The 22,831-nt window shown below is 31.4% G+C and overlaps 2 protein-coding genes and 2 long non-coding RNA genes across 4 annotated transcripts; 3 read left to right on the forward strand and 1 right to left on the reverse strand.

Moving 5' to 3' along the window:
* Positions 1 to 317: 317 nt before the first annotated feature.
* LOC123892067 (transcription factor MYB119-like) lies at positions 318 to 3,584 on the forward strand. The gene is made up of 3 exons (XM_045941915.1): positions 318 to 1,006; positions 2,052 to 2,175; positions 3,198 to 3,584. The coding sequence occupies exons 1-3, from the start codon at positions 318 to 320 to the stop codon at positions 3,582 to 3,584; spliced, it is 1,200 nt and encodes a 399-aa protein (XP_045797871.1).
* Positions 3,585 to 6,443: 2,859 nt separating this feature from the next.
* Positions 6,444 to 7,390, forward strand: LOC123892593. Its single transcript, XR_006803217.1, has 2 exons — positions 6,444 to 6,986; positions 7,086 to 7,390. It is a non-coding gene; the product is annotated as an uncharacterized LOC123892593 (long non-coding RNA).
* A 2,337-nt stretch (positions 7,391 to 9,727) lies between these two features.
* Positions 9,728 to 12,103, reverse strand: LOC123892595. The gene is made up of 3 exons (XR_006803218.1): positions 11,651 to 12,103; positions 11,137 to 11,286; positions 9,728 to 10,064 (listed from the first exon to the last, which is right to left on the reverse strand). It is a non-coding gene; the product is annotated as an uncharacterized LOC123892595 (long non-coding RNA).
* Positions 12,104 to 13,364: 1,261 nt separating this feature from the next.
* LOC123889346 (peptidyl serine alpha-galactosyltransferase-like) lies at positions 13,365 to 19,818 on the forward strand. Its single transcript, XM_045938634.1, has 7 exons — positions 13,365 to 13,898; positions 15,201 to 15,615; positions 15,744 to 15,944; positions 17,283 to 17,761; positions 18,118 to 18,282; positions 18,404 to 18,647; positions 19,045 to 19,818. The coding sequence occupies exons 1-7, from the start codon at positions 13,603 to 13,605 to the stop codon at positions 19,642 to 19,644; spliced, it is 2,400 nt and encodes a 799-aa protein (XP_045794590.1). The 5' UTR covers positions 13,365 to 13,602; the 3' UTR covers positions 19,645 to 19,818.
* Positions 19,819 to 22,831: the final 3,013 nt, after the last annotated feature.

The following is a 22,831-nucleotide window of genomic DNA, read 5'->3' on the forward strand; positions in this document are numbered from 1 at the left end:
AATCTGGTTCGGGGTCAGTTTTGGAATCAAGTGGTTATAGCCCCCTCCCGATCGTAGTTGCGGGAACCTCTTAATTTCCTTTTTATTTATAAATAAAAAATTAAGCCGTTTGATGTTGTGATGACATGATCAATAGAAACAATGAATTTGAGCCGTTTGATGTTGTGATGACATGATCAATTGTTTCTAAGTTCACTATCTCTTGTATTTTTTTTCTTTAAATAAAGAACTAACAATAGAGGTCGTAAGTACTTTTGGCCCCTAACTCTTACTCACTCTCCCCCTTTCTGAATTAGGGTTTTCTTTCAATCTGGGTAATGAAATTAGATCTTAGTTTTGAAGAAAAAATCTCTTATCTTTTTGGAGATTATCCTAAATATTCTTCCATGAAAGTAGATATCTCCACAATTATTTCCTCCCAACCTAATTCCCCCTTTTCATATTCACCATCACATTGCACCACATTTTTGTACCAAAATTATTGCAATCCATTTAAGGATCATCATCTGAAGGGGTCTAATCATCACTCTAATTTTTCTACGGTGTTTCCTTCCTCCATGGGCCCAATCACTATGATCCCAACCCCTTCATACAAGGCTACACACAACAATGGGTCCCAAAGAAAATCTATCGGTGCTCAAAATCCAATGATGTTTGAATCAAACAATAACAAAATGAAAACTATGCATGGTCGCCTAAATACTAGCAAAGGAGTTTGGGATTTGTCCAAAAAAAATATCTTTCAGTATGGTGAAACTTCACAACCTCGGATGAGTCAATCTTTACCACCATCACTAGTTTATGATGCAGATCCATCTCTATCAATTAAGCGCAAGCATCAAGGAGATCTTTCATCCAATGGTGGAATTGAATACAAACCCCAAAAAAATGATCCAGGGCTCGTTCTTAGTGACCAAAAGCGACAAAAGATGAGTCAAAAGAATAGTGAAATTCGACACAAGGATTCCAATACAATCAAAGGCCAATGGACTGCGAATGAGAATAGGTATATCAAATCATTAAAAATTAATACTTTTCTTTTAGATCTGTCAAATGGATTGGCCTGACCCAACTCGATCCAGTCCAACTTAGTCTGGCCCACTAGGTCATAATAAATGGGCTAATATGACCCAAATCAATCTATGTGGGTTGATGGGCACAAGATCCATTTTCATTTTAAAATTTTGTTTATTCACTTTATTTTTATGTGGCTTTGATATATTAGTTACTCACAATTATTAATTTTATTGAGATATAATTGAATGTAAGTGCAAATAATTTTTACATCAACACTAAATATCGATTAAACACTAAGTTGATTTCTCTAAAAACAAATTGAATTAAATTAATAATTTATAAACTTAAAATTTGTAAAAGTTTTAGGTAAATGTATCTCTTTTTATTAGGCTTATATATTAAAATATATTTCTTTAATAGTTCTTTAATTAAACAATAACTTTTATGTTTTTATTGTATTATTTTTTGAAAAATCATATATCTTTTTTTTATAGTGGGTTGGCCCGAAGCCCAATGTGCTAGCGCGATCCTACCCGATTTTGGCATGGGCTAATTTGCTAGGACCAAAAAGACAATATCACATTCGGACCGTCTTTTTTGAGACTTGGCTCATAAAAAATTGTGGGCTAATGATTTTATCTGGCATTCCGACCCATTTTGACAGTTGTACTTTCTTACTACGCAATGTTTTCATAATTTTTTTAGTATATTATATACTCACGGGTCATACTAACATGTGCCTTAATTAGTATTTATGTCTTGAACAAATCAATTATTGACTTCTAAATATATGAAATGCAAAACTTTTAATGTAAAATTGTTATCTATATACTAACAAGTGTCTTAAGGGCACATGTTAATTTTTCCCTATACTCTATTAGTTTAATTTTATTTTTTTTACTATAGTTTAATTTGTTTAGTGGTTTTGTTTTTCAATTGGTTCATATCTTATCTTGATAACGTTGTTATTAATTGTTATTGATTATCAACATGCATTTTTCATGAACAATTAATAGATTTTCATATTTTTGTAGGAATCTTGTCGAATTGATGGATAGTTTTGGGCGTAATTGGACTGAGATAGCTAAGTTTATGAATGGTAGGAACGCGAAACAATGCAGGGAGAGATGGTATAACCATCTTCGACCACAAATTAAGGTAATTTTTTTGCAATCCTTTTTATTTTATTTTTTATAAGCAAAATTTTGAATTATAAAAAGTATAAGGAGTACTTAACTCTTACAATTCATAGACAATCACCTTATATGCTTTGAAAGTAAGCTACTAGATTGTTACACCAATCAGAGAACTCTAAATTATTTAGTCCACTAAACATGAAACATTGACACAAGCTCCTCTAAATAATATGTTATTACGTAAGCGTCATATAGTCCACGTCGTTGCCAATCATATAATACAAAGTGGTGCGAAACAGTAACCAAAGGGATATATAATTTGTTCCCAGCTACTTATAAATGTGTTCCCAAAATTTAACAGAAACACTACATTGAAATATTTTTATCTAACATTTTAAGAATAACTATTCAAACCAAATTTTCATTTGAAGCTTTTATAAAAAATGTCTTTGTAATTTTTTTTTACTCAAAATTATTTAACACTACAAAAATCTATTTTAAAAAAATTTATAACAAACAGACCATTATCATTAATTAATTGTCATACATATGCAAGTGATCATCAATATATTGTTGAATCCTATGAGTGTTGATCAACTTATTTTAGAAGTACTCCCTCTGGCCTCTTTTTTAAGTCAAAATTCTTTTTTGCACACTTATTAAGGAGTTACTTTTTTATTTTGATTTTATGTGAAATTTCTATTACAATTCCTAAAATAATCTTCTAATATATGAAATTTGCATCGGGACTCTACAATCATGTAAAAAAGTTGAACAATTAATTAAGGGTAATTTTGAAATGATAGCATTTAATAAAGTTACTTTTAGTAATTTTTGCTTATATTTGAGGTCAAATTTTTTTATTGACTTTTGCTTATAAATAAGGCGGAGGGAGTAACTCTGATCAAAATTAATCCATTTAATAAGACTTTATGAACATTATAATTTGTAAATCCAACGGTTTAAATTGAACATTGATAAATAAGCTATATAGTTTGCGGCTGATATATATACATACACATTAATTGTTTTGTATGATTGCAGAAAGCGCCATGGAGCGAAGAGGAGGAAAAAATACTGATTAAAGCTCATAAGAAAGTTGGAAACAAATGGACTGAAATTGCAAGAATGTTACCCGGTCGCACTGAGAATGCCATTAAGAATCGCTGGAACACCGCGATACGCAGCCACAACCGCAAGAACAGAAAGAACCGGTGTAATAGTTCGAAAAACACAATACTTTGGAAATACATTAATGAAATCAATGCTAAGGAAGTTGATGAGAAAGAGAATGATGAAGATTTGACTACTCGAGAGGATGAAGAACCTAGTGGTGGTTATGAGTTTGAAAATGGAATGGAGTTTTTTGTTGAGGTTCCTATCAAGGAGGAAATGGATTTCATGGAGATGATCAATAATAATAGCCCTTAATTAAGGTGATGTCTCTAATTCTTTGTAAATCAAAATAAAAATAATCAGTTTTTCAAATATAAAATAAGAGAAAAAATTATTCATGTCTAGTTAATACATTCTCAACTTTTCAACATAGGATATGCTCTCTAGCTAGCTATCACAATTTTTTTGGGTATTATTAGAAATGAGGATAATGACATGCTTGTAGTTTTCCTTTGCTAAATTAAGAGCATATCAAAGCATAATTAGACATTCCAACTAAGTTGGCATAATTTATTTATTTTTATGACACAAGTTGGCATATATTCTAATATTAATTAGATTCAAAATAATATATAATTAGTTAATTATATTGTTTATAATTTTATCCTTTTTATATTAGATAATCATATATCATTATAAATATTACTAATATTTTCATTTTTTTTTTTTACTTCCTAAAAATAGTTGGAAGCTTATGCTGCATATGAATCAAGTGCAACTTGGATTAAGGGGTTGAAGGTGCGCCACTTGAAGCAGCTTATGGGTATAATTATTTTTACATACTCTTTAGTATTTTGAGTGTTTTGGTGTTATGATTTCTATTGAATGTACTTTCTTTAAAATGGTAAAGACTTATGCCATGAATCTCATCTTGTCATCATTGCATTTACCAATGATAACCTTTGGAAGAAATGTCTTTTATTTAACCTCTAGTGTGGATTTTATTTCCTCTTATATCTATTGTGAATGGAATGCTTGTGTGCATGGATAAATTTGTCAATTTTAGTATATTTAATGTTGGGATTCACTTGTGGGACATATATTGCGTATTTTTATTAAGGAAAACTTTAGACGCATTAGATTTGTCTTCTTAATTTTTATTTTTGAAGATTCTCAAATGGGTTTTGCCCTAGCCCCTATTTTTCTTTAAAGAGCCAAATAGTAAATTTTATTAAAACTATTCTAGCACATTTGCTAAGAATAGAGAACTACACAATTACATTACAATTATAAATGGATTTTGGTGGGAAAAATCTGAATTGATTGGGTTCAACTTTAGATATTTTAGGTTTTTTATTGATTTTGAAAGATATATAGGAATGGTAATAGGACACTTCCAACTTCCACTACTTGTGTCAAAATTATATTTATACCTCCTTTAAATTGAAAACTCTCAAGCAAACCATTAAATTAAATTCATTTGTTTACTTTTATTTTTAAGGTGCATATTAAAGAAGTTGTTTCAAAATTTGTAAAATTATTTATATAAAATTATAAAATCAATTAGATGATATCAATATTTGTAACATCCTTAAAATTTCCTTTTTATTTATAAAAAAATATTATTAAAGTGAAGATAATATATATCAAAGTAAATAAAATCTTTGTAAAATTATTTTCTCAATTGATTTATTTGCTTGGAAGTTCAACAAAAACAATGAATCTGAGTTGTTTGATGTTGTGATGACATCAATTGTCAAAAACTAACAATAAAGGTCATAAATACCCTTGGATCCCATTCTCAGCTTCAATACTGTCACAAATACTACTATCGTACAATAAAACATCTCTCCTCTCTCTAATTGGGATTTTCTTTCAATCTAAATAATGGAATTAGATCCTAATTTTGAAGAAAAACTTCCTTATGTTTTTTGAGATCATCCTAAAAATTCTTCTATAAAATTATATATTTTCACAATTGTTTTCTCGAAACTAAATTCTACTTTTTCATCTTCATCATCACATTAGTCCATGCAATTACACTAATTTGATATTAGTCGATTTCCCTGTTTTTTTTTTATTAGCTTTTGATCCTACAATTTGAAAATAGTTTGTTTTTAGTCTCTATATTACTTAAATGTTAAAGAAAATAAGTAGAAATTAACATAGTGTCAGAGTGCTACATGACTCAAATCAACGTAAGCCACATGGCACAATAAATAGACTCACTTTTATGTTTTTATATTTAGAAAAAAATAACTAATAAGTGAGAATTCTTGAGTTAGTCGGAAAGTGATCCACAATGGCCACTTTGTAGCATGGGCAGGGTTTCTCAATATATATGTATAAGAAACCCATGGAGATGTACTGTGAGTTTAGCTCAGCTGGCAGGTAGGAACATTGCATAATATATGCAGGGGAATTTTCCGATCATCTCACTTATCCATCTTATGAGTGGAATTTTCAGTCACTAAACTACTTGACAATAAAAAATAAAAAAACTCATGAACCTTGGGGATGGCGACAGCCCCTAAATGGATACACCTAGTTCCATCCCTGTTTGGAGAAGGGATTTTTTTTGGATCTGCAATTCATTTGTTAGGGTTGTTAATTTGAAGAACTCCATCTTTTCCATTTTGTATGTACTCTAGAGGATGCTTGAACTTATTCAACCTTAATGGATATTGTCTATCTTTTCCATTTATTAATCAGGTGTTATATATCTTTTCGTCATCCTCAATTATTTTTTCTTCATCAATATATAACACGTGATAAATATAAATGGAAAAAATAGGAGCCATGAACCCTTATCATAACATACGGGAAGACAACTATTGATTCGATTAAAAGAAAATTTGAAGAGATATTGTGCTTCATACCCACTCATCAACTCTTCAAATTTTCCTTTGGCATAGGCGTTCATTCTTTCTGATCATTAGGTGATATGTGTTTTGATCAATATGGATATTCAAAATGTTTATAGAAGAGTTTCATGTTAATTACCTGAGAAGGGAGATTTACTATGTTTTATATCTCACATTGAGATTTGTTTATAAATCTTTTCCATGAGAAGAAAAAGATTGTATTACTATTTAGAAATATATTTTTGTCGCGAAAATCAAGTATACTCAGTGTGTAACTACAGAGACTAATCATTCGAGTTTATGGACCCAAATGGGCGGCAAACTATTTCTAAAAGTTAAATGGGCGGCAAACTATTTCTAAGAGTTCTAACGTTGTTGTATGCTCAAGTCAGATATTAAACTCAGAACCTTGATTTATTTGTTTTTCACAAGTCTCTTGCGGACGTTTAGGTGTCACAAACAATATTATTCTTTTTTGTGATTTTCCATTTTCTGTCATGAAGGGTTATAAAATAATGAAAATTTGTTCTAAAAAAAGAAGAATGAATTATTTTGATTTTCAAATTTTTACGTGACCTCCTTGCTAAAGGAGCATATTAACACATTTGTTGTACAACTCTATAAGTGCTAAAGAGACATATAATAATTATAAAAAAAATTAAGAAGTCTCTTTACAACTCTATTAAGTGTTAAAAACTATTAAGTTGATGTAAGGAGAACATTATAAATCAAAATGTGATACATAATTTCCTTTGATACATGCAACCGGTGGAAAATATGGATAAAAGTTTCAAATTTGTTTATGCTACGATTATTCTTTTTTCCCTTTTTCTTGTTTCAATGCAAATAAATCGTAAGCCATTTTCATATCTTTTTCAAATTTCGTTCTTTACTTCGTACACAATATTTTATCTCATTTAGTAACATTGTTTGTTCTCCTTTTACATTACAGGTCCATGTCCATGTGTTAATGATCATGATTGTCCAGTACTTTGGTGCTATAATCCTTTAAAAAGTAGGTGTCGTAATGGTATTTGTATATGTCAATCATAAAGATTCATAGATTATATGTGTGTCAGACCTAAGAGAATACACAAACGCCATGCTAAAATATTTCATGAGCTATAATTTAGTTACTATGATCACCCAATACTTAAATTTTGTTTTAAGTTTTTCTAATTTCATGGACCTTGTTAATTTTGTACTTTAAGATGATGCAAGTGAAATGAAATAAAGTATATCCAGAAATAGTATCAATAGTGTCTTCTTCTCTCTTAATTTTGATATATCATGATATCTATATTGTAGATAAATAGATGTTCATAAAAACTTATACTTATATATAAGTTTGAAGAAAATACATCATATTTCAAAGACTCGAAACATATAAGACTACAAAAGACACCCTGACTATCCAAACAAGACCACATTCCTCGTCAAATGAGATTGGCGTCTACATCGCCAGCTGCAAAGTAGAAAGAATTGTACCATCTTCAACCTTGAACTTATGGTTCTTATTTACTTGTAAATTGTGAGATGTTGATCATGAGAGCTTGCAAATAAAATTTTAGTTTTATGCCATTTTCCTTTGATATTTCCTATGTCTTTGGTTATCTAAAACTTAACTTATAACCAAAATTGAAATTGATTGCCTTGTCAACCATGTACGCATCCATCACCATTCTTAAATCTCTACGTATCCTATTGATCTTATGTGTGATTGTTCATTGAACAAAAAAAAAATAGAAAAGAAGAAAAAGAAAATGTATGAATGTGGGTCGGTAAAATGCAACTACTCGAACTAAAAAAAGTATATCCCACTATAAGTTTTTCATCACAAAAGATAGTTGATCCACAAATGATCAAATAAAGAATGAAATTGCTCGAATTAAGAGAAAATAACATCCGTTAATTCATCCCAAAAGATTGTTGAACCTTATATGTTATGATAAATGTGTTAATGAAAAAAATGATCATGTGAACTAAGCTCATAAGTCAAGAAGGACCAAATCTAAAATAAAAAAAGAATGCTCCTCAATTTCATACTAGTTCCCATAAAAAAATAAAAAAAAAATAAAAAGTGGAAGACTTGGTTTATACTTTATAGTCAAGCCTATGAAAAACTTGCCATTGAGGGAATTTGAGAGGAACTATTTCTCTTGAAGTACGTGGTTTTGAGAATTGAATGTTTAAGAACTCTGAAGTCTATAATTTGAAACCTACTTGATAATTACTTCCTTTCTGTGTAGCATGGGTACTCCTAAAATAGTGACGTATTCGTACCGGGTACGTACCAGTACTGAATATTGAAGCATACGACATTGTCACAATGGAGCTTTGACAACAGAATTGAAGCATACTGCGTTAGAATGAAAAAAGAAAAAAATAATGGAATTTTTTTAGATGTCAAATGTGTGGAATTTTTTTATTTTTCTTGAGAATGATAATAACATTGAATGTCAACCAAAATACCTCAATGTTTAGATCAAGGTTGTCAGAACCGGACCGGTCATCGAACCGGTGAGCTTACCGGTTCAAGGTTCAATTGGTCGGACCGGGGTTCAATCGGGTCGGACCGTTTTTAATTAAATATATATTTTTAGATTTATATTAAGAAATATAGTAATAACATGGAAAAAAATATAGTAATAATTATATATAGTAATATTTTTTTTGAAGTATATATAGTAATAATTTATTGATACAATAATTGACAATATGAAGTCAAATAAAAGAGAAAAATTAAGTATTTTAGGAATGTTTCTTAAATAAACAAAAACGTAAAATACATTGCTGAAAAATTTATGAATGCATGACATGTCCAATGATAAGGTAATGGGTTGGGTAGATACTAGGCCCAATAATAACCCTAATTCATTTAGTCATATATATTTTCTTTCTTCTCCAATCAATAACACTGCCGTAACAAAGCAGCTGCTTCATCTAGTCTTTCATACATATGTTTAAATCGGATCTCCTCTTTCTTCTCACAATCTGTTTTCTCAACTTTGAAATTAAATCTACACACTCAACCACAAAAAGAACAAAGAGCATAACAAGTAAATAATAATGATTTCTACTTTCCATTTTTCTGTAACAGAGAAAGAAGATAAAATCAAGGAGCTTCTTTTATGCCAAACTCCATTTTTGTTTCTTTTAACATGCAAAAAAACGCAAAATAGAGTCTAACATGTGGAAGATGAAGAGTTTGTTTGAGAAGAAAAGAGAAAGAGTTTCCTTTGATGTTTGAGAAAAAGAGATCTTGATTGTTTACTGGTTTTTTTTTTTTTTTAATTAATTAAAAGTATTATTTCCTTGGCTGTTGAAGTTTGATTCTGAATCTGGCCTATGCAAACAAACCAAAAACCAAACAATTTTTTTGGTGTTTTTTAAATAAAAAAAAAAAAAAAAAGAGTCAGAACCGCCAAACTGCCCCGGCCGGTTCACCGGTTTGGCCCGGTTCCGAGCCGGTTCGAACGTTTTTTTGCCGGTTCTTTTGCTGTCCGGTTTTAAGGCAAAATCGAACCGCTACACCCTCCGGTTCACGGTCCGACCGGCCGGTCCGGTCCGGTTTTGACAACCTTGGTTTAGATTAAGAACTTAAGCAATCAATGGCCGTCACATTCTTGTGCTTGAGACGAATTGCACAGCTCATGTCTGATGGTTCCCATAATGAATTATATGTACCTCCAAGCAGGTTCTGACAATTAATGGCTTTTCTTTTCTCTAGTGCCATTGAAAATGTAGTAAATCCTCAAGATGCACTGTACATTTTTAGCCTTCGGGAAAATATATATCGTTGTTGCTTGACTCTTTAAGAGCTGTTGCCTTACGGTTTAAACATGAATGCAAGTTCTTATGAGTTTCTTCTTCAATCATAGCTTGTGATCAGGGACGGAGGCACGTTGAAGAGGGTGGGGCACCTGCTGCACTAAATTTTGAGATTTATTTTTCATATATATACTAGTACTAGTACTTCATATATAATGTGTTGAAAGTTGAAACTATACCAAGCTAGGCTCACATTTATTTATCATCAGTCTAAAGATGTACTACAATTCACCAAGTACCAACTACACACTACAACTACACACAACACACGTGATACATTTTTTCAAATACAATTTTAAAGAATTTTTATTCAAACAAACAACGATTTAAGAATTAGTTAAGGATTGGCGGCGTCACTTGTTGCTCGTTTATTTTTTTATTATTTACTCCGGTGTAATTATTTTGGATATATAGAACAATTTAACAAAGGAAAATGTTAAATAGTATGTATGTGACACTAGTTATAAAGAATTAAATATGATAAAGTTATCTTAAAATTTGTGTAGTCAACTATTTAAAAATTCAAATAATGTTATTTTCAATACATTTTTTTAGATAGATTTTTTATATCTAGTAGTTCAATAGCTAGAATTTCACACCTAAAGGTGAATATATAATTGGGTTGTTCAGGGTTCCAACTCCAACACTTGCATACTGCAATGTCCCTAACAATTGAACTAAGATCAAGATGGCAAAGAGAATTTTATGTTTTCTTTGTCACATAGCATAGTGGCTAGAATTCAACTCTTAAGGTGACTAAGTGGAGTGTCTGGGATTCGAATCTCGACTTCTACATATAAAATGTGATTTCCCTACGAACTGAGTTATGCTCACGAAGATAGAAATTGAGATGTTTTTATTGAGATAGAAAATGAGAAAATGATTCAATATTTCCAAAATATGGCCGTAGAGAACATTTGTAATGTATATTTATTTATGCTTCAAAATATGAAATACTGGAGTATATTTATTTAGGCTCCTTCATCAGACAACCTAAGCTTTGGGGATATGTGGGTATGACTAAGTGGTCTAGAGTTTGATAGTTGTTAACCTCATACTTCTAATAAAATTTGATTGGATTTAGGTGGCGTGGTTGTTGACACATTTATTCATGAAACAACATAGATCCATACATGAAAAAACTAAACTGAGATTCTTCAAGGAAAATATACCTTGAAGAAGTTCTTTCCGCAGATATAGGGAGTGCTCATCTTCATTGGTTTTTGTTTTTCCCCGTGTTACTTCCTCTACGGCGTATATCCACTTGCCTAGTATCTTCTTGATCCATGTTTCTTCCCCATCTTTATTGTTATCTCCTGCATCTACAATAGAATCACTCATGTTGGTGACATAATAGTCATGAAACGCATAGTTTTAAAGATTAAAAAAAAAAAAAAAAAAGAGGTGACTAAATATACCAGGTTGTGGTCATTCATATAAACAACTTATGTTCCAAACTAATATAAATAAGCAAATTCTTTAGAGACTAATATAAAAAAGAAAATTTGTACATTAAAAAAAATTAAAATTTATAGTTTTAAGTATTAATAATGACACAAATTTGAAGAAAATATTCTAAATGTAAATTTTTAACAACAAAATATTAAATTATTTAAAAACAATTACTTGATAATAAACATATATTAAATTAACAAATAATGAAAGTTTAAGATAGAAATTTGTTACCGAGGATTAATCAAAGAAATTACAGTCGATGATGAACACAAAAATAAGTCATTGTCCTATAAAACAGTAGCTTCAACTCCAGCAACAGAATCTCTGATAGCAGATATGATAGCATGGTAGTAGGAAGAAGGAGAAAAGAGAGTAAGAGATGGAGAAAGGTAAATGAAGAATCTGAGGTTGGAGTTTTATGGACAAGTTTTGGGACTAGATTTGTGCAGCACAAATGTGTGTTTGAGAGAATAGGTAGAGGGAGTGACAATTTGAATGGAGTGTGAAAGAATGATTTGTGGTTTGTGTGATGTCTTGAGAGATCTAATAGATCTATGAGAAATTAAAGTGTGAAAGAAAAAAACAAAAAATTGAGTTTTGACATAGTACTGGAGACAATCCAGTCTCCTATATTAACTAGTATTAATGGACAGAGACTGGTGACGTGTTATACAGTTGAAAAGCAAGATGATAGTATAAATTTGTGAGTCTCAAGAAACTAGGGAGGAGAGATAGATAATCATTTTCGCCGTGCTTGTTCGGTTTTCAGCATAAAAATCATCTTAACTTAACTGCGAGATAAAAATGCATTGGTTTGGTTTGGTTCGGTTGATTTTTAAAAAGTCATCCAAACCAAACCAAATCAAATCAATGCGGTTAGGGTTGGTTCGGTTTGTGCGGTTTATCATGATATAAAAAATATGACAATATTTTCAACTTGTTACAAAAAAAACATATCAAATGGTAGCTATCAGCGACATTATTGGAGTAGCGGGGGTTCGAATCATCAATTCCATATTTCTCCACATTTTAAATGTGTGAGAGTCTAGCCACTAGTCTGCTTGACCCAAAAAAAGAAAAAAAAAAAAAAAAAGAAACGAATGGAGTAACTGTGCACACTGATTTGACGAGATTAAGCTTTATTTAAAAAAACACTAGTATAATCAACATAGTGTAACACAAGTGGTAGATATTTTGGTCCATTAACCATTTGGTTTTGGGTTCGATCCCTGGCCGGTGCGTATGGAGAAACATTTGTTGAGAAACCTCTTAAATGAATCTCAGATACCTTAAGGGGATTAGTCTCTGCAGTTGTGCACGGAGGATATCTTTTGATTTACGGAAAAAAATACTAGCGTATAACTGAGAAAATAGTTTATAGTGAATAGCTTATATAAAATTAGTTTTAAATTCATAGCAAATATATTAGTAGATTGAATTTGTAATATTTGATAAAATTATTGGTTGAACTATTTTATAAGTTTGAAATGATATAAAAATATTTGTTTAATTAATATTTAATTTTTTATGGAAGTTTTCAAAGATGCTTCAATGATATAAATTACTTGTTCGACTATTTTTATGTTTGCCAATATACAACTTTGATCATTAATATATTTAGTTAGTTAGTTTTTTTTCTGACGGAATATATATTTAGTTAGTTATTATTATTTTTTTGGAAGAAAATTTAGTTAGTTATTATTAAAAAAACCGTATATTCTAAAAATATTTATCAAAACAAATTAAACAACATCTCATATGCTAATATTTGCATTTATATTAGTTAAAAAATATGGTCAAAGTAGATCATATAAAATAGTATACTAATTCAAAATTTGGTTATTTATTTTTAAACGGAAGGAAGGAGTATTAAAACTTAAAAAAATATGTTTACAAGAAATAAAAAAAAAATCAACAAAGTCACTACAAAAAAAAAAATTAAATCAACAAAGTCGTTAAATATTTTAATTTTAATACCTACTTTTATTATAAAAAAAATAAAAAATACTAGTAATATTTTGTGTACAAATATGAATATATGATATATCCATCCAATGTTTGACTTCACCTTAGCACAACCTCTTTGGGGCAATAATAGTATGGCTTCAAAGCCAAGAAATTCAGATCTTGCACACAAAATTAGTAAATACCCATTTCATATCTAACCTTTAAATCGACCTACAATGGAAAAAGTATTGATTTTGATGCTTTTAGTGATTCTGGGTCATGCTAATTTCACTGTGGAAGCAGCTTATAAAGCACCATGGAGGATCCACACACTGTTTTCAGTTGAATGTGGAAACTACTTCGATTGGCAGACAGTGGGATTGATGCATAGTTTCAGAAAAGTGAAGCAACCTGGACACATTACGAGACTTCTTAGTTGTACTGATGAGCAGAAGAAAAGTTATAGAGGGATGCATTTAGCTCCTACTTTTGAAGTTCCTTCAATGAGTATACATCCAGTAACTGGTGACAGGTAAAATTTGTGTCTTGAGTATAGTTTGGATTCAGTTTTTTTTTGGATTTTAGTTTAGATTGTTAGTTATAGTTAGAGAGAGAGAGAGAGAGAGAGAGAGAGAGTGGAGTGATAGTTTGTTAGAGAGAGAGATTAAGTGGTTAATGTTTTTAATATAACCCAATTTTTTGAAAACTGTCCGGATGTGTACATCGGGACAACTCTTTTGTCCGGATGTATACATCCAGACCAATCTTGTCTGGATTTGTGCATCCGGGATGGCCGGTAGAATAGACAAACAAAATAAAAATTGGCTACATTTTAGAAAATGTGGGTGGGAGGTTGGGGAGTAGTGCAGCCTCTCGGCCCAGTGGTCGTGCGGTCAACTCTGGGTTGAAGTGGTGCTCTCAGGTTCGATTCTCGAGGATGTCAAAAAAAAATGTTTGCCTAGCAAGACCATTCTACAATAGTGATTAGTCATTGATTCAAACTTTTGGGATATATTTGATTTTGGCCCAGCGGTCGTGTGGTCAACTCTGGGTTGAAGTTTGAACTATTGCTCTCAGGTTCAATTCTCGAGGATGTCAAAAAAAAAGTTTGGTCAGCGAGGCCATTCTACGATAGTGATTAGTCATTGGTTCAAACTTTTGGGATATACTTGATACTTGATTTTGGAATAAAAATAGTTAGTTGAGAATGAGATGGGATGTGCTATCATTGCATTGGTTTTCATTAGAGATTGTCCTATGCTATTAGTTGCTTCCACTTGTAATTATGTTTTAGGTAGAAAGAAACTGTTGATTTTGTTCTTTTTTGCCTGAACCTATTGATGCAGACAGTTATTCCCTTTATTCCAAAACTTTGGTAATCTTAGGTATATGCACATAGATTAAGAAATTCATTAATTTATTAACCTGATCATTAAATGCTTTACTAATATCCATATTTAGTAAACTTTTAAAACTCAAATGGTGTTAAATTGTTAAATACTGTATCTACGGTATAGTTGGAAGACAAATGGCAATTATATCTCGGGTTTCTACTTTCTAAAACATGCATAGTTTTGGATCAAAAATAAAATGGTTAAACTACCGATGTTTAGGAATGGAGGGAGTATGTTATAGGTTATAGCTAAATTATTTCTGTGAAGGTATCTCTAGATTCGTGCTGAAATCAACTCTGGTTGCTGAAACATATCTGCACATTGGTTTCTATGTTTGTTTTGTGATTGCAAATTACAACCATCTCTTTTTTACTCCTCAATTTGTACGGTCTTGCTTAGCATGAAAGGTTGCATAAGATGTGAATTTGTCCACTATGCAGGTACCCTGCAATAAACAAACCCGCTGGAGTTTTATATTGGCTCAAACATAGTATAGACGCAGAAAATGTCGACTGGGTTCTCATTCTGGATGCAGACATGATAATCCGTGGTCCAATTAGACCTTGGCAAATTGGCGCCGAGAAAGGAAGACCTGTTGCAGCATATTATGGGTACTTAATAGGCTGTGACAATATTTTGGCTCAGCTCCACACGAAACACCCGGAACTCTGTGACAAAGTCGGCGGGCTTTTGGCCATGCATATAGACGACCTACGAGCTTTGGCACCTAAGTGGCTTTCTAAAACAGAAGAAGTTCGGCAAGATAAAGCTCACTGGGGAGTAAACATAACCGGTGACATAACTGAGAAAGGATGGATCAGTGAGATGTATGGATACTCTTTTGGTGCTGCAGAAGTGAGTTTCCACTCTCAAAATGGTTTCGTAATTTCAAGTTCTTAAACTATTTAAAATTCAACGATTGTTTTTCGTTTTACCTTTTTCTTTTCAATCATTTCCTTTTGGTGTTCTTTTGTTGTTCACAGGTTGGACTTCGACACAAGATCAATGATAACTTAATGATATACCCTGGTTATGCTCCTCGGGAGGGTGTTGAGCCAGTTCTTCTTCACTACGGGCTGCAATTTAGTGTAGGGAATTGGTCATTTAGTAAGGCTGATCATGATGAGGACGACATTGTTTATAACTGTGGCCGGCTCTTTCCTCAACCTCCTTACCCCAGGGAGGTATGAAAACTAGTTTATTGTGTTGTCCAATGAACACTCTCTTTACCCTTAATTTCCCTCTTTATTCTTTTTTAACTCGTTTAATTGGCTGCTAGTAACAATCTTGAGTGTTAATCTTGTAAAGTGTTTTAAAAACCGGACCGGTCATCGAACCGGTGAGGGTACTGAGTCACTGGTTCATTGGTCGAACCACTGGGTCACTGGTCGAACTGCATGACAAACCGGATTAAATCGGATTAAACCGGTGGAATGAACCGGTCTCTATAATAAAATTATATAGTTATTAAACCTATATAAAAAATCATATAATTAATAAACCTATATAAAAAATCATCACAACTAATTTTTTCTTCAAAATCTCTAAGAATCTTCAAAGAAAAAACAATAGCTAACCATTTTTGTAAGAATCTACAATATAATGAATGTGTGACTATTATTTTTCTTAAATGTTCTCTACATTATAATATTTGATGTAAAAAAAAATTAATATATATTTCAAAAAAATAAAAAGTAATATCAATAGCAAAAGAGTTAAGTATATACAAGTGCTATAACTTTTTCAACCTTTTTTTCCCTTTACTACTAATCTCACGTATAAAACTCTCTCTTTTGGTCCAAATAGATATACATGGTCCAAGCCCAAAATGAAATAGATGTATAACCCTCTCTTTTGGTCCAAATAGATACATAACCCTAAATCCCCTAAATGAATCATCATCCTTCATCATTGAAAAATAGCAGCCGCCGTATCTTCTTGTTTCTTTCTTTACTACTTTATTTCCTATCCTTCTATCAATTGTGCATAATAATTTTATATGCTTCTTCTTCATCTTTTGTTCATAAGTGTTTATGAGATTGACTATTGCTGGAAAATTAAATTTTCAGGGGTTCAAAACAAACAAAAAAACAGGATAGTATACACAAGTTTTCAAAGTTTAGCCCTCAACTCCATATGGATCTACCACTCCTTTGCTTCTCAAATCTCAATCTCGGTTCACGTTTATATTTTCTGCTGTATTTAATTTTATTTATAAAAAAACAAAATGACGTTTTTTTCAACCAGATGAAAAAAAAAATGCAGTTTTTTTTACGCAAAAAATAATGCAGTTAACCCGCCGGTTTTCATAATTTCCGGTTCACCGTTTTTTCCCGGTTTTCCCGGTTTTTTCCGGTTCACGCCGGTTTGACTGCTTATCCGGTCCAGAAGTCAGACCAAACCGCTAAACCTCCGGTTCCCGGTCGGACCGGTTCAACCGGTCGGTCCGGTCCGGTTTTTAAAACACTTGTAAATCAGGTTTTGTCCAAATTATACTGAGATTAGTAAGTTTATTATTGCAGGTGAATGTGTTGGAAACTGATCCGAATTTACGACGGGGACTACTTTTGAGCATTGAGTGCATAAACATTTTAAATGAAGCTATTCTGTTACATCATGCAGCAAATGGCTGCCCTAAACCACCATGGTCTAAATATTTGAACTATTTAAAAAGCGGAACCTTTGCTAAACTAACTCGACCGAAATTTGCGACTCCTTCTACTTTAGAAATGATGGATGGTAAACTTCAAGAACAGGTTGATGATCATGATTCTGCCAGGCCATATCCTAAAATCCATACTATTTTTTCCACCGAATGCATCCCATACTTTGATTGGCAGACTGTAGGACTTATGCATAGTTTTAGTGCAAGTGGACAGCCAGGAAATATCACTAGACTTCTCAGCTGTTCCGATGAGAACTTAAAGCTATACAAAGGCCATAACTTGGCTCCCACGCATTACGTTCCTTCTATGAGTCAACATCCATTAACAGGCGATTGGTAATTATAACTTTCAATTGTTTTATGTTTACCTTCTTAGTTAGATACTTTGTCATTTCTAGAATGATACTGTATTTAGTTTGTGACAACTTGGAGAGCTTATGGAAATAAGTTGAACACAACTTATGGACATGTCATAAGCTATTACTATAAGTTCTTCCAAACAGTCTCATAAGTGCTTATTTCAGTAGTGAAGCTCAAATAAATCAATCAAAACAGCAATAATACGCAAATAGCTTGCTCCACAATACCTAATGTGAAGAAGTTACTGATATCTGGTCACTCTTAATTGCTCTATATGGATGTTTTATTTAGACTTAAGCTATAAAAGTGAGTTTCTCTCTATGCTATTTCAGGTATCCAGCAATTAATAAACCAGCTGCAGTTCTCCACTGGCTTAATCATGCAAATATTGACGCTGAATTCATAGTGATTCTTGATGCTGATATGATAATGAGAGGCCCCATTACACCGTGGGAATTCAAAGCTGCAAAGGGCAGGCCTGTTTCAACTCCCTATGAGTAAGCCCGATGAATTTTATTTACCTTTGCGAGCTGTTAATTTTGATGTTTGAATGCTCCTAGTTTTTAACTTAGCATATTCAATATGATGTTTCAATATTTGCTTTTTTTAATGTGCTAGCTACCTTATTGGTTGTGACAACGAGCTTGCAAAATTACATACCAGCCATCCTGAGGCTTGTGACAAGGTTGGTGGCGTAATTATTATGCATATCGATGATCTGCGCAAATTCGCTTTACTCTGGCTGCATAAAACTGAGGAGGTTCGAGCTGATCGAACTCATTACGCAAAAAATATAACAGGAGACACTTACGAATCTGGCTGGATTAGCGAGATGTATGGTTACTCTTTTGGCGCAGCAGAGGTATTTTATTTTTAAATTGTTGCACTCATACTCTACGAATCATTTCGACTAAGCATAACCACGGGGAGTTGACACAGTAGCACAGAAAAAATTTAAACCATGTTGAAATTCTCGCTTTGTTATGGTTATAGGCTGCATAAATAATTGCGAACATGGTTTTAAATTGCAGTTGCGGTTATTCTGCAAACCTTCATATAGCAGCAAAATACTGTCGAAATTACGGTTGTGATGCCATTGCAGAGACCTCAATCATTTATATTGCGCCTGCCATTTAAAACCATAATTGTGAATTTAAATGATCATCTTATCTCGTCAGCTATCATAATATGCGTTTATCTTTAACATAGTTTGTTGAACTGTGCAATTAGTATACTAACCTGTAACGTTGTTGATGCAGTTGAAATTAAGGCATACTATAAACAAAGAGATAATGATATACCCGGGATATATTTTCGAACCTAGCATCAACTATAGAGTTTTCCACTACGGATTGCAATTCAGTGTTGGAAACTGGTCTTTTGACAAGGCCGAATGGCGAGAAACCGACTTAGTCAACAAATGTTGGGCCAAGTTTCCAGAACCACCAGATCCATCAACTCTTGACCACGATGATGAGAAGAGTTTAAAACAAAACCTTCTCAGTATAGAATGTATCAAGACACTGAATGAAGCACTGAATCTGCATCATGAAAGAAGAGGGTGCAATAGAGGTAGTTCATTGTCGACGTCGAAAGAGGACACGACAGAAGGAAGTGTAATCTCAAAGAAAAATGATATTAAAGGAAATTATATGTTAACAAATGATCCAGAGGATTTGGAATATTTTCATAATGATAAAATGGGGATACCTATTTCTTTTAGGTTTTGGGTGTTATTTTTATGTGTATTTTCTGGAATAGGTTTCTTGGTAGTGATTTTTTGGGTGCATTCAGGTCATAAAAGAAGAGGAATGAAAATGAAACACCATAGAGTTAGAAGAAGAAGCTTGAATCCATGATACATGGAGACATGGTTTTCATAGCTTTTGGCCTTGATGTAGCTATAGTTTTTTCTGTTTTTTTTTTTTTTTTTGCTTCTTTTATTATGCTTAATATTTTTTGAACTATGAGAATAAATTATTGTTGTTTTGGTCCCTATTGAAATTTTATAAAACTTTTATTATTGAATTTAACAGAAATTGTGTATTGAAAATTGGCAGAGAATGGTGTTTGTTTAGAATAGAGACCTTGTTGGTGGAGTATGTGAATAAGCTTATAATATAATAGACGAGATATGATCAATTGGCACGAAGGTGTCAAAATTTATTTGACACCAAATTTCTGTTGTTTATATTTTATCTAAAGGTATAAAGTCATCACTAAAATAAATAATTCATGTGGTACAACTCACTAGGGATGGCAAAAAAATCCAAACCCGAGAGACCCACCCGAACCCAAACCCAATAATATGGGTGCGGGTTTGGTATCAGTCAAACCCACACCCGAAACTCATACATCCACCCGAAATATTTTATAATTACCTTAATTACCCCCATAGTCTCCCTCAATTTCCTTGGAAGACCTTAAATTTTAGTTGTAATTTAATTTCTTAAAAATTTATGTTGTAATTTCTTGAAAGTCTATGTTTGAATTTCCTTGGAAGACCTTAATTTTAGTTGTAATTTAATTCAAAGTCTATGTTGGAATTTAATTTCTTAAATTTGCAAATAATTTTCAAATGTGCTGCAGGTTTAGGTTTGGGTGGAAAAAACCCGAACCCATTGGGTGTGGGCGTGGGTGTTGTTTTGCCACCCGAACAGCCTTTGAGTTTGGGTTTGGGTGATGATTTCGGGTGTGGGTTTGGTAAGTGTCAAACCCGCACCCGTGGGCACCCGTTGCCATCCCTACAACTCACACTCTATCACCTAATAAAAAAAAAAATTTATCATTAAAAATCATAATTATGGACTTCCTTATTTACTTCTCCCAAATTTTTAACTCGTCCATACACCTTATGATATCGACCCATGAACAAACAACCAATAAAGTCTTAATATGTTAACACTATTTTCAATAAATTTGAATGGCAGAATTAATTACAATTTTTATTTATTTATGGCTGTCTACTTAAGTTTATGTTCTTGATTGTATTCTTGATTTTTTTTTAACCTTTAATTATCAGCAATTTTTAACCTTTAATTATAAGCAATTTTTTTAGTAAGTAAACAAAACGATGGGTTCCAAATTTATTAAAAAAAATATAAAATATAAAATAAGCACATAAACAAATATAAAATAATTAATGGGTTCAAAATCAACCAAAACGACGAGGTTCCAAAATTATTTTAAAAAAATGCTGATAATTAAAGGTTAAAAATCAGTTTTTCATTAAATCATTGTAGTACTCCCTCCGGACATAAATATAAGAAAAAGTGCATTTTTAAGATTCATTGAATAGCAAATGTATCTAGACTATAGAATAGACTACATACATCTGTTATTCAATGAATCTAAAAAGTGCATTTTTACTTATATTTGTGTCCGGAGGGAGTACATTTTTTGAGAAATGTGTGAAGTGTCTTTTAAACATAGTATTGTTTATGTATTTCTGAATAAGAGTTTTGAATCTATTTTATTTTTATTTTGTCTATGACATGCATTTTGTTACTTGCAAGCTCAGTGTTTAGTAAAAAAAAAAAATTGACTAAAGTTTAGTCAAATTTTGTTACATAATTGGTGAAGATAAAAATAAAACTTCCAACGTAGTCTATAGTATTTCACAATATACCATAACTTCTGTTGGATGAACATTTATCCAAATTTATTGTCAAACTAATGTTTAATGTTGCTCGACTTTTTTCATATAGCTTTAAGTATTAGAGCATCTCCAATGGTGATACCGCTTTGGGTATCATACATTACTAACAAATGCTCATACAATGCTATGTAATATTTATGCAACTGATACATATTTTACTCAAATGGTGATACTACTTTGGGTACGTATCATACATTATTAACAAGTGGTCCCTATTATATTTATTTTTTTAACTTAAATTGATGGTATTAAATTGATGATACGGTACCTTAAATAAGATACCGTATCATCAATTTTGAAACCCTCTATGTCACGTAATGGAACTCCAATGATAAAAAAATTTAAGATACGGATCATTAGTCTATGAAACTCCCTATAATACTCTTATTGAGGATGCTCTTAGAATTTTTATATTTTACTTTTTATTAATGTTACATATTACACCTAATTAGACTCGTGCACTGCATGAGTCAAAGTTCTAGTTATTATTAGGCTTAATTGCACATTAAGTCTCTTATTTTTATTTTAGGTTTTAAATTGGTCCCTCATATTTTAAATGTTTCAAGTTGATCCGTAAAGTTTCTAAAATTTGAATTAATTAGTCCTATAAAGATGATTAAATAGGAACTAACTAATTCAAATTTTAGTTAGTGCGCCAAGGCCAAACACATGATGGTATAATTGTTATCTTGCTTATATCATATCACATCCTTATCTTATTTTATATCTTATCATGTCACTATCATATTCTGCGCACCAAACAGACCCTTAGTAATTTTATAAAAAAATATATCAAAAAACTATAACACTATTAGGTCAGTACGTTTTTTGAATTGGGTAGATTTTCCCTGGTCGACCAATTTTATCCAATTTATACACACCCCTAAGTAATCGGGATGAAAATTATAGTATCCTACCCAATGTCAGCGATATTAACTATGATATATATAATATTTTCACGTTCAACTTTCGGTTTGAATTGATTGTAAAAAAAATAATTTATTATAATACTTGTGCAAAAATATAATTATTTTGATACTACTTTTTGTGCAAAAATATCATTATATAATACTATATTTATTCCTAAATATAATTTTTCTTTCTGTTTGAATTGACCGTAAAAAAAAAACTAGGTTTGAAAATAATCAAAATATTATTATAATTTTTGTGCAAAAATATCATTATTTTAATACTACTTTTTGTGCAAAAATATAATTATTTAATACTAAATTTATTCCTAAATATAGTTTTTATTTTAAAGTCAACTATAAGATTTTTTTTTCAAAATTATAAAACATAAAAATAAGCAAATTTTCAAATTATTATATAAACTAATTGATATTTTTTCCAAATTTTACCATTTTTAATTAAAATAATATTAATTGTAA

The sequence above is a fragment of the Trifolium pratense genome, linkage group LG6, assembly GCF_020283565.1.
Source record: "Trifolium pratense cultivar HEN17-A07 linkage group LG6, ARS_RC_1.1, whole genome shotgun sequence".
Classification (NCBI taxonomy): domain Eukaryota; kingdom Viridiplantae; phylum Streptophyta; class Magnoliopsida; order Fabales; family Fabaceae; genus Trifolium; species Trifolium pratense.

Excerpts from the sequence above, each read along its gene's own strand:
- LOC123892067 (XM_045941915.1), top strand. The coding sequence starts at position 318 with ATGAAATTAGATCTTAGTTTTGAAGAAAAAATCTCTTATCTTTTTGGA. Across the intron at positions 1,007-2,051 it reads TGGACTGCGAATGAGAATAG|GAATCTTGTCGAATTGATGG; the intron begins GTATATCAAATC and ends ATATTTTTGTAG. Across the intron at positions 2,176-3,197 it reads ATCTTCGACCACAAATTAAG|AAAGCGCCATGGAGCGAAGA; the intron begins GTAATTTTTTTG and ends GTATGATTGCAG.
- LOC123889346 (XM_045938634.1), top strand. The coding sequence starts at position 13,603 with ATGGAAAAAGTATTGATTTTGATGCTTTTAGTGATTCTGGGTCATGCT. Across the intron at positions 15,616-15,743 it reads ACTCTTTTGGTGCTGCAGAA|GTTGGACTTCGACACAAGAT; the intron begins GTGAGTTTCCAC and ends TGTTGTTCACAG. Across the intron at positions 15,945-17,282 it reads AACCTCCTTACCCCAGGGAG|GTGAATGTGTTGGAAACTGA; the intron begins GTATGAAAACTA and ends TTATTATTGCAG.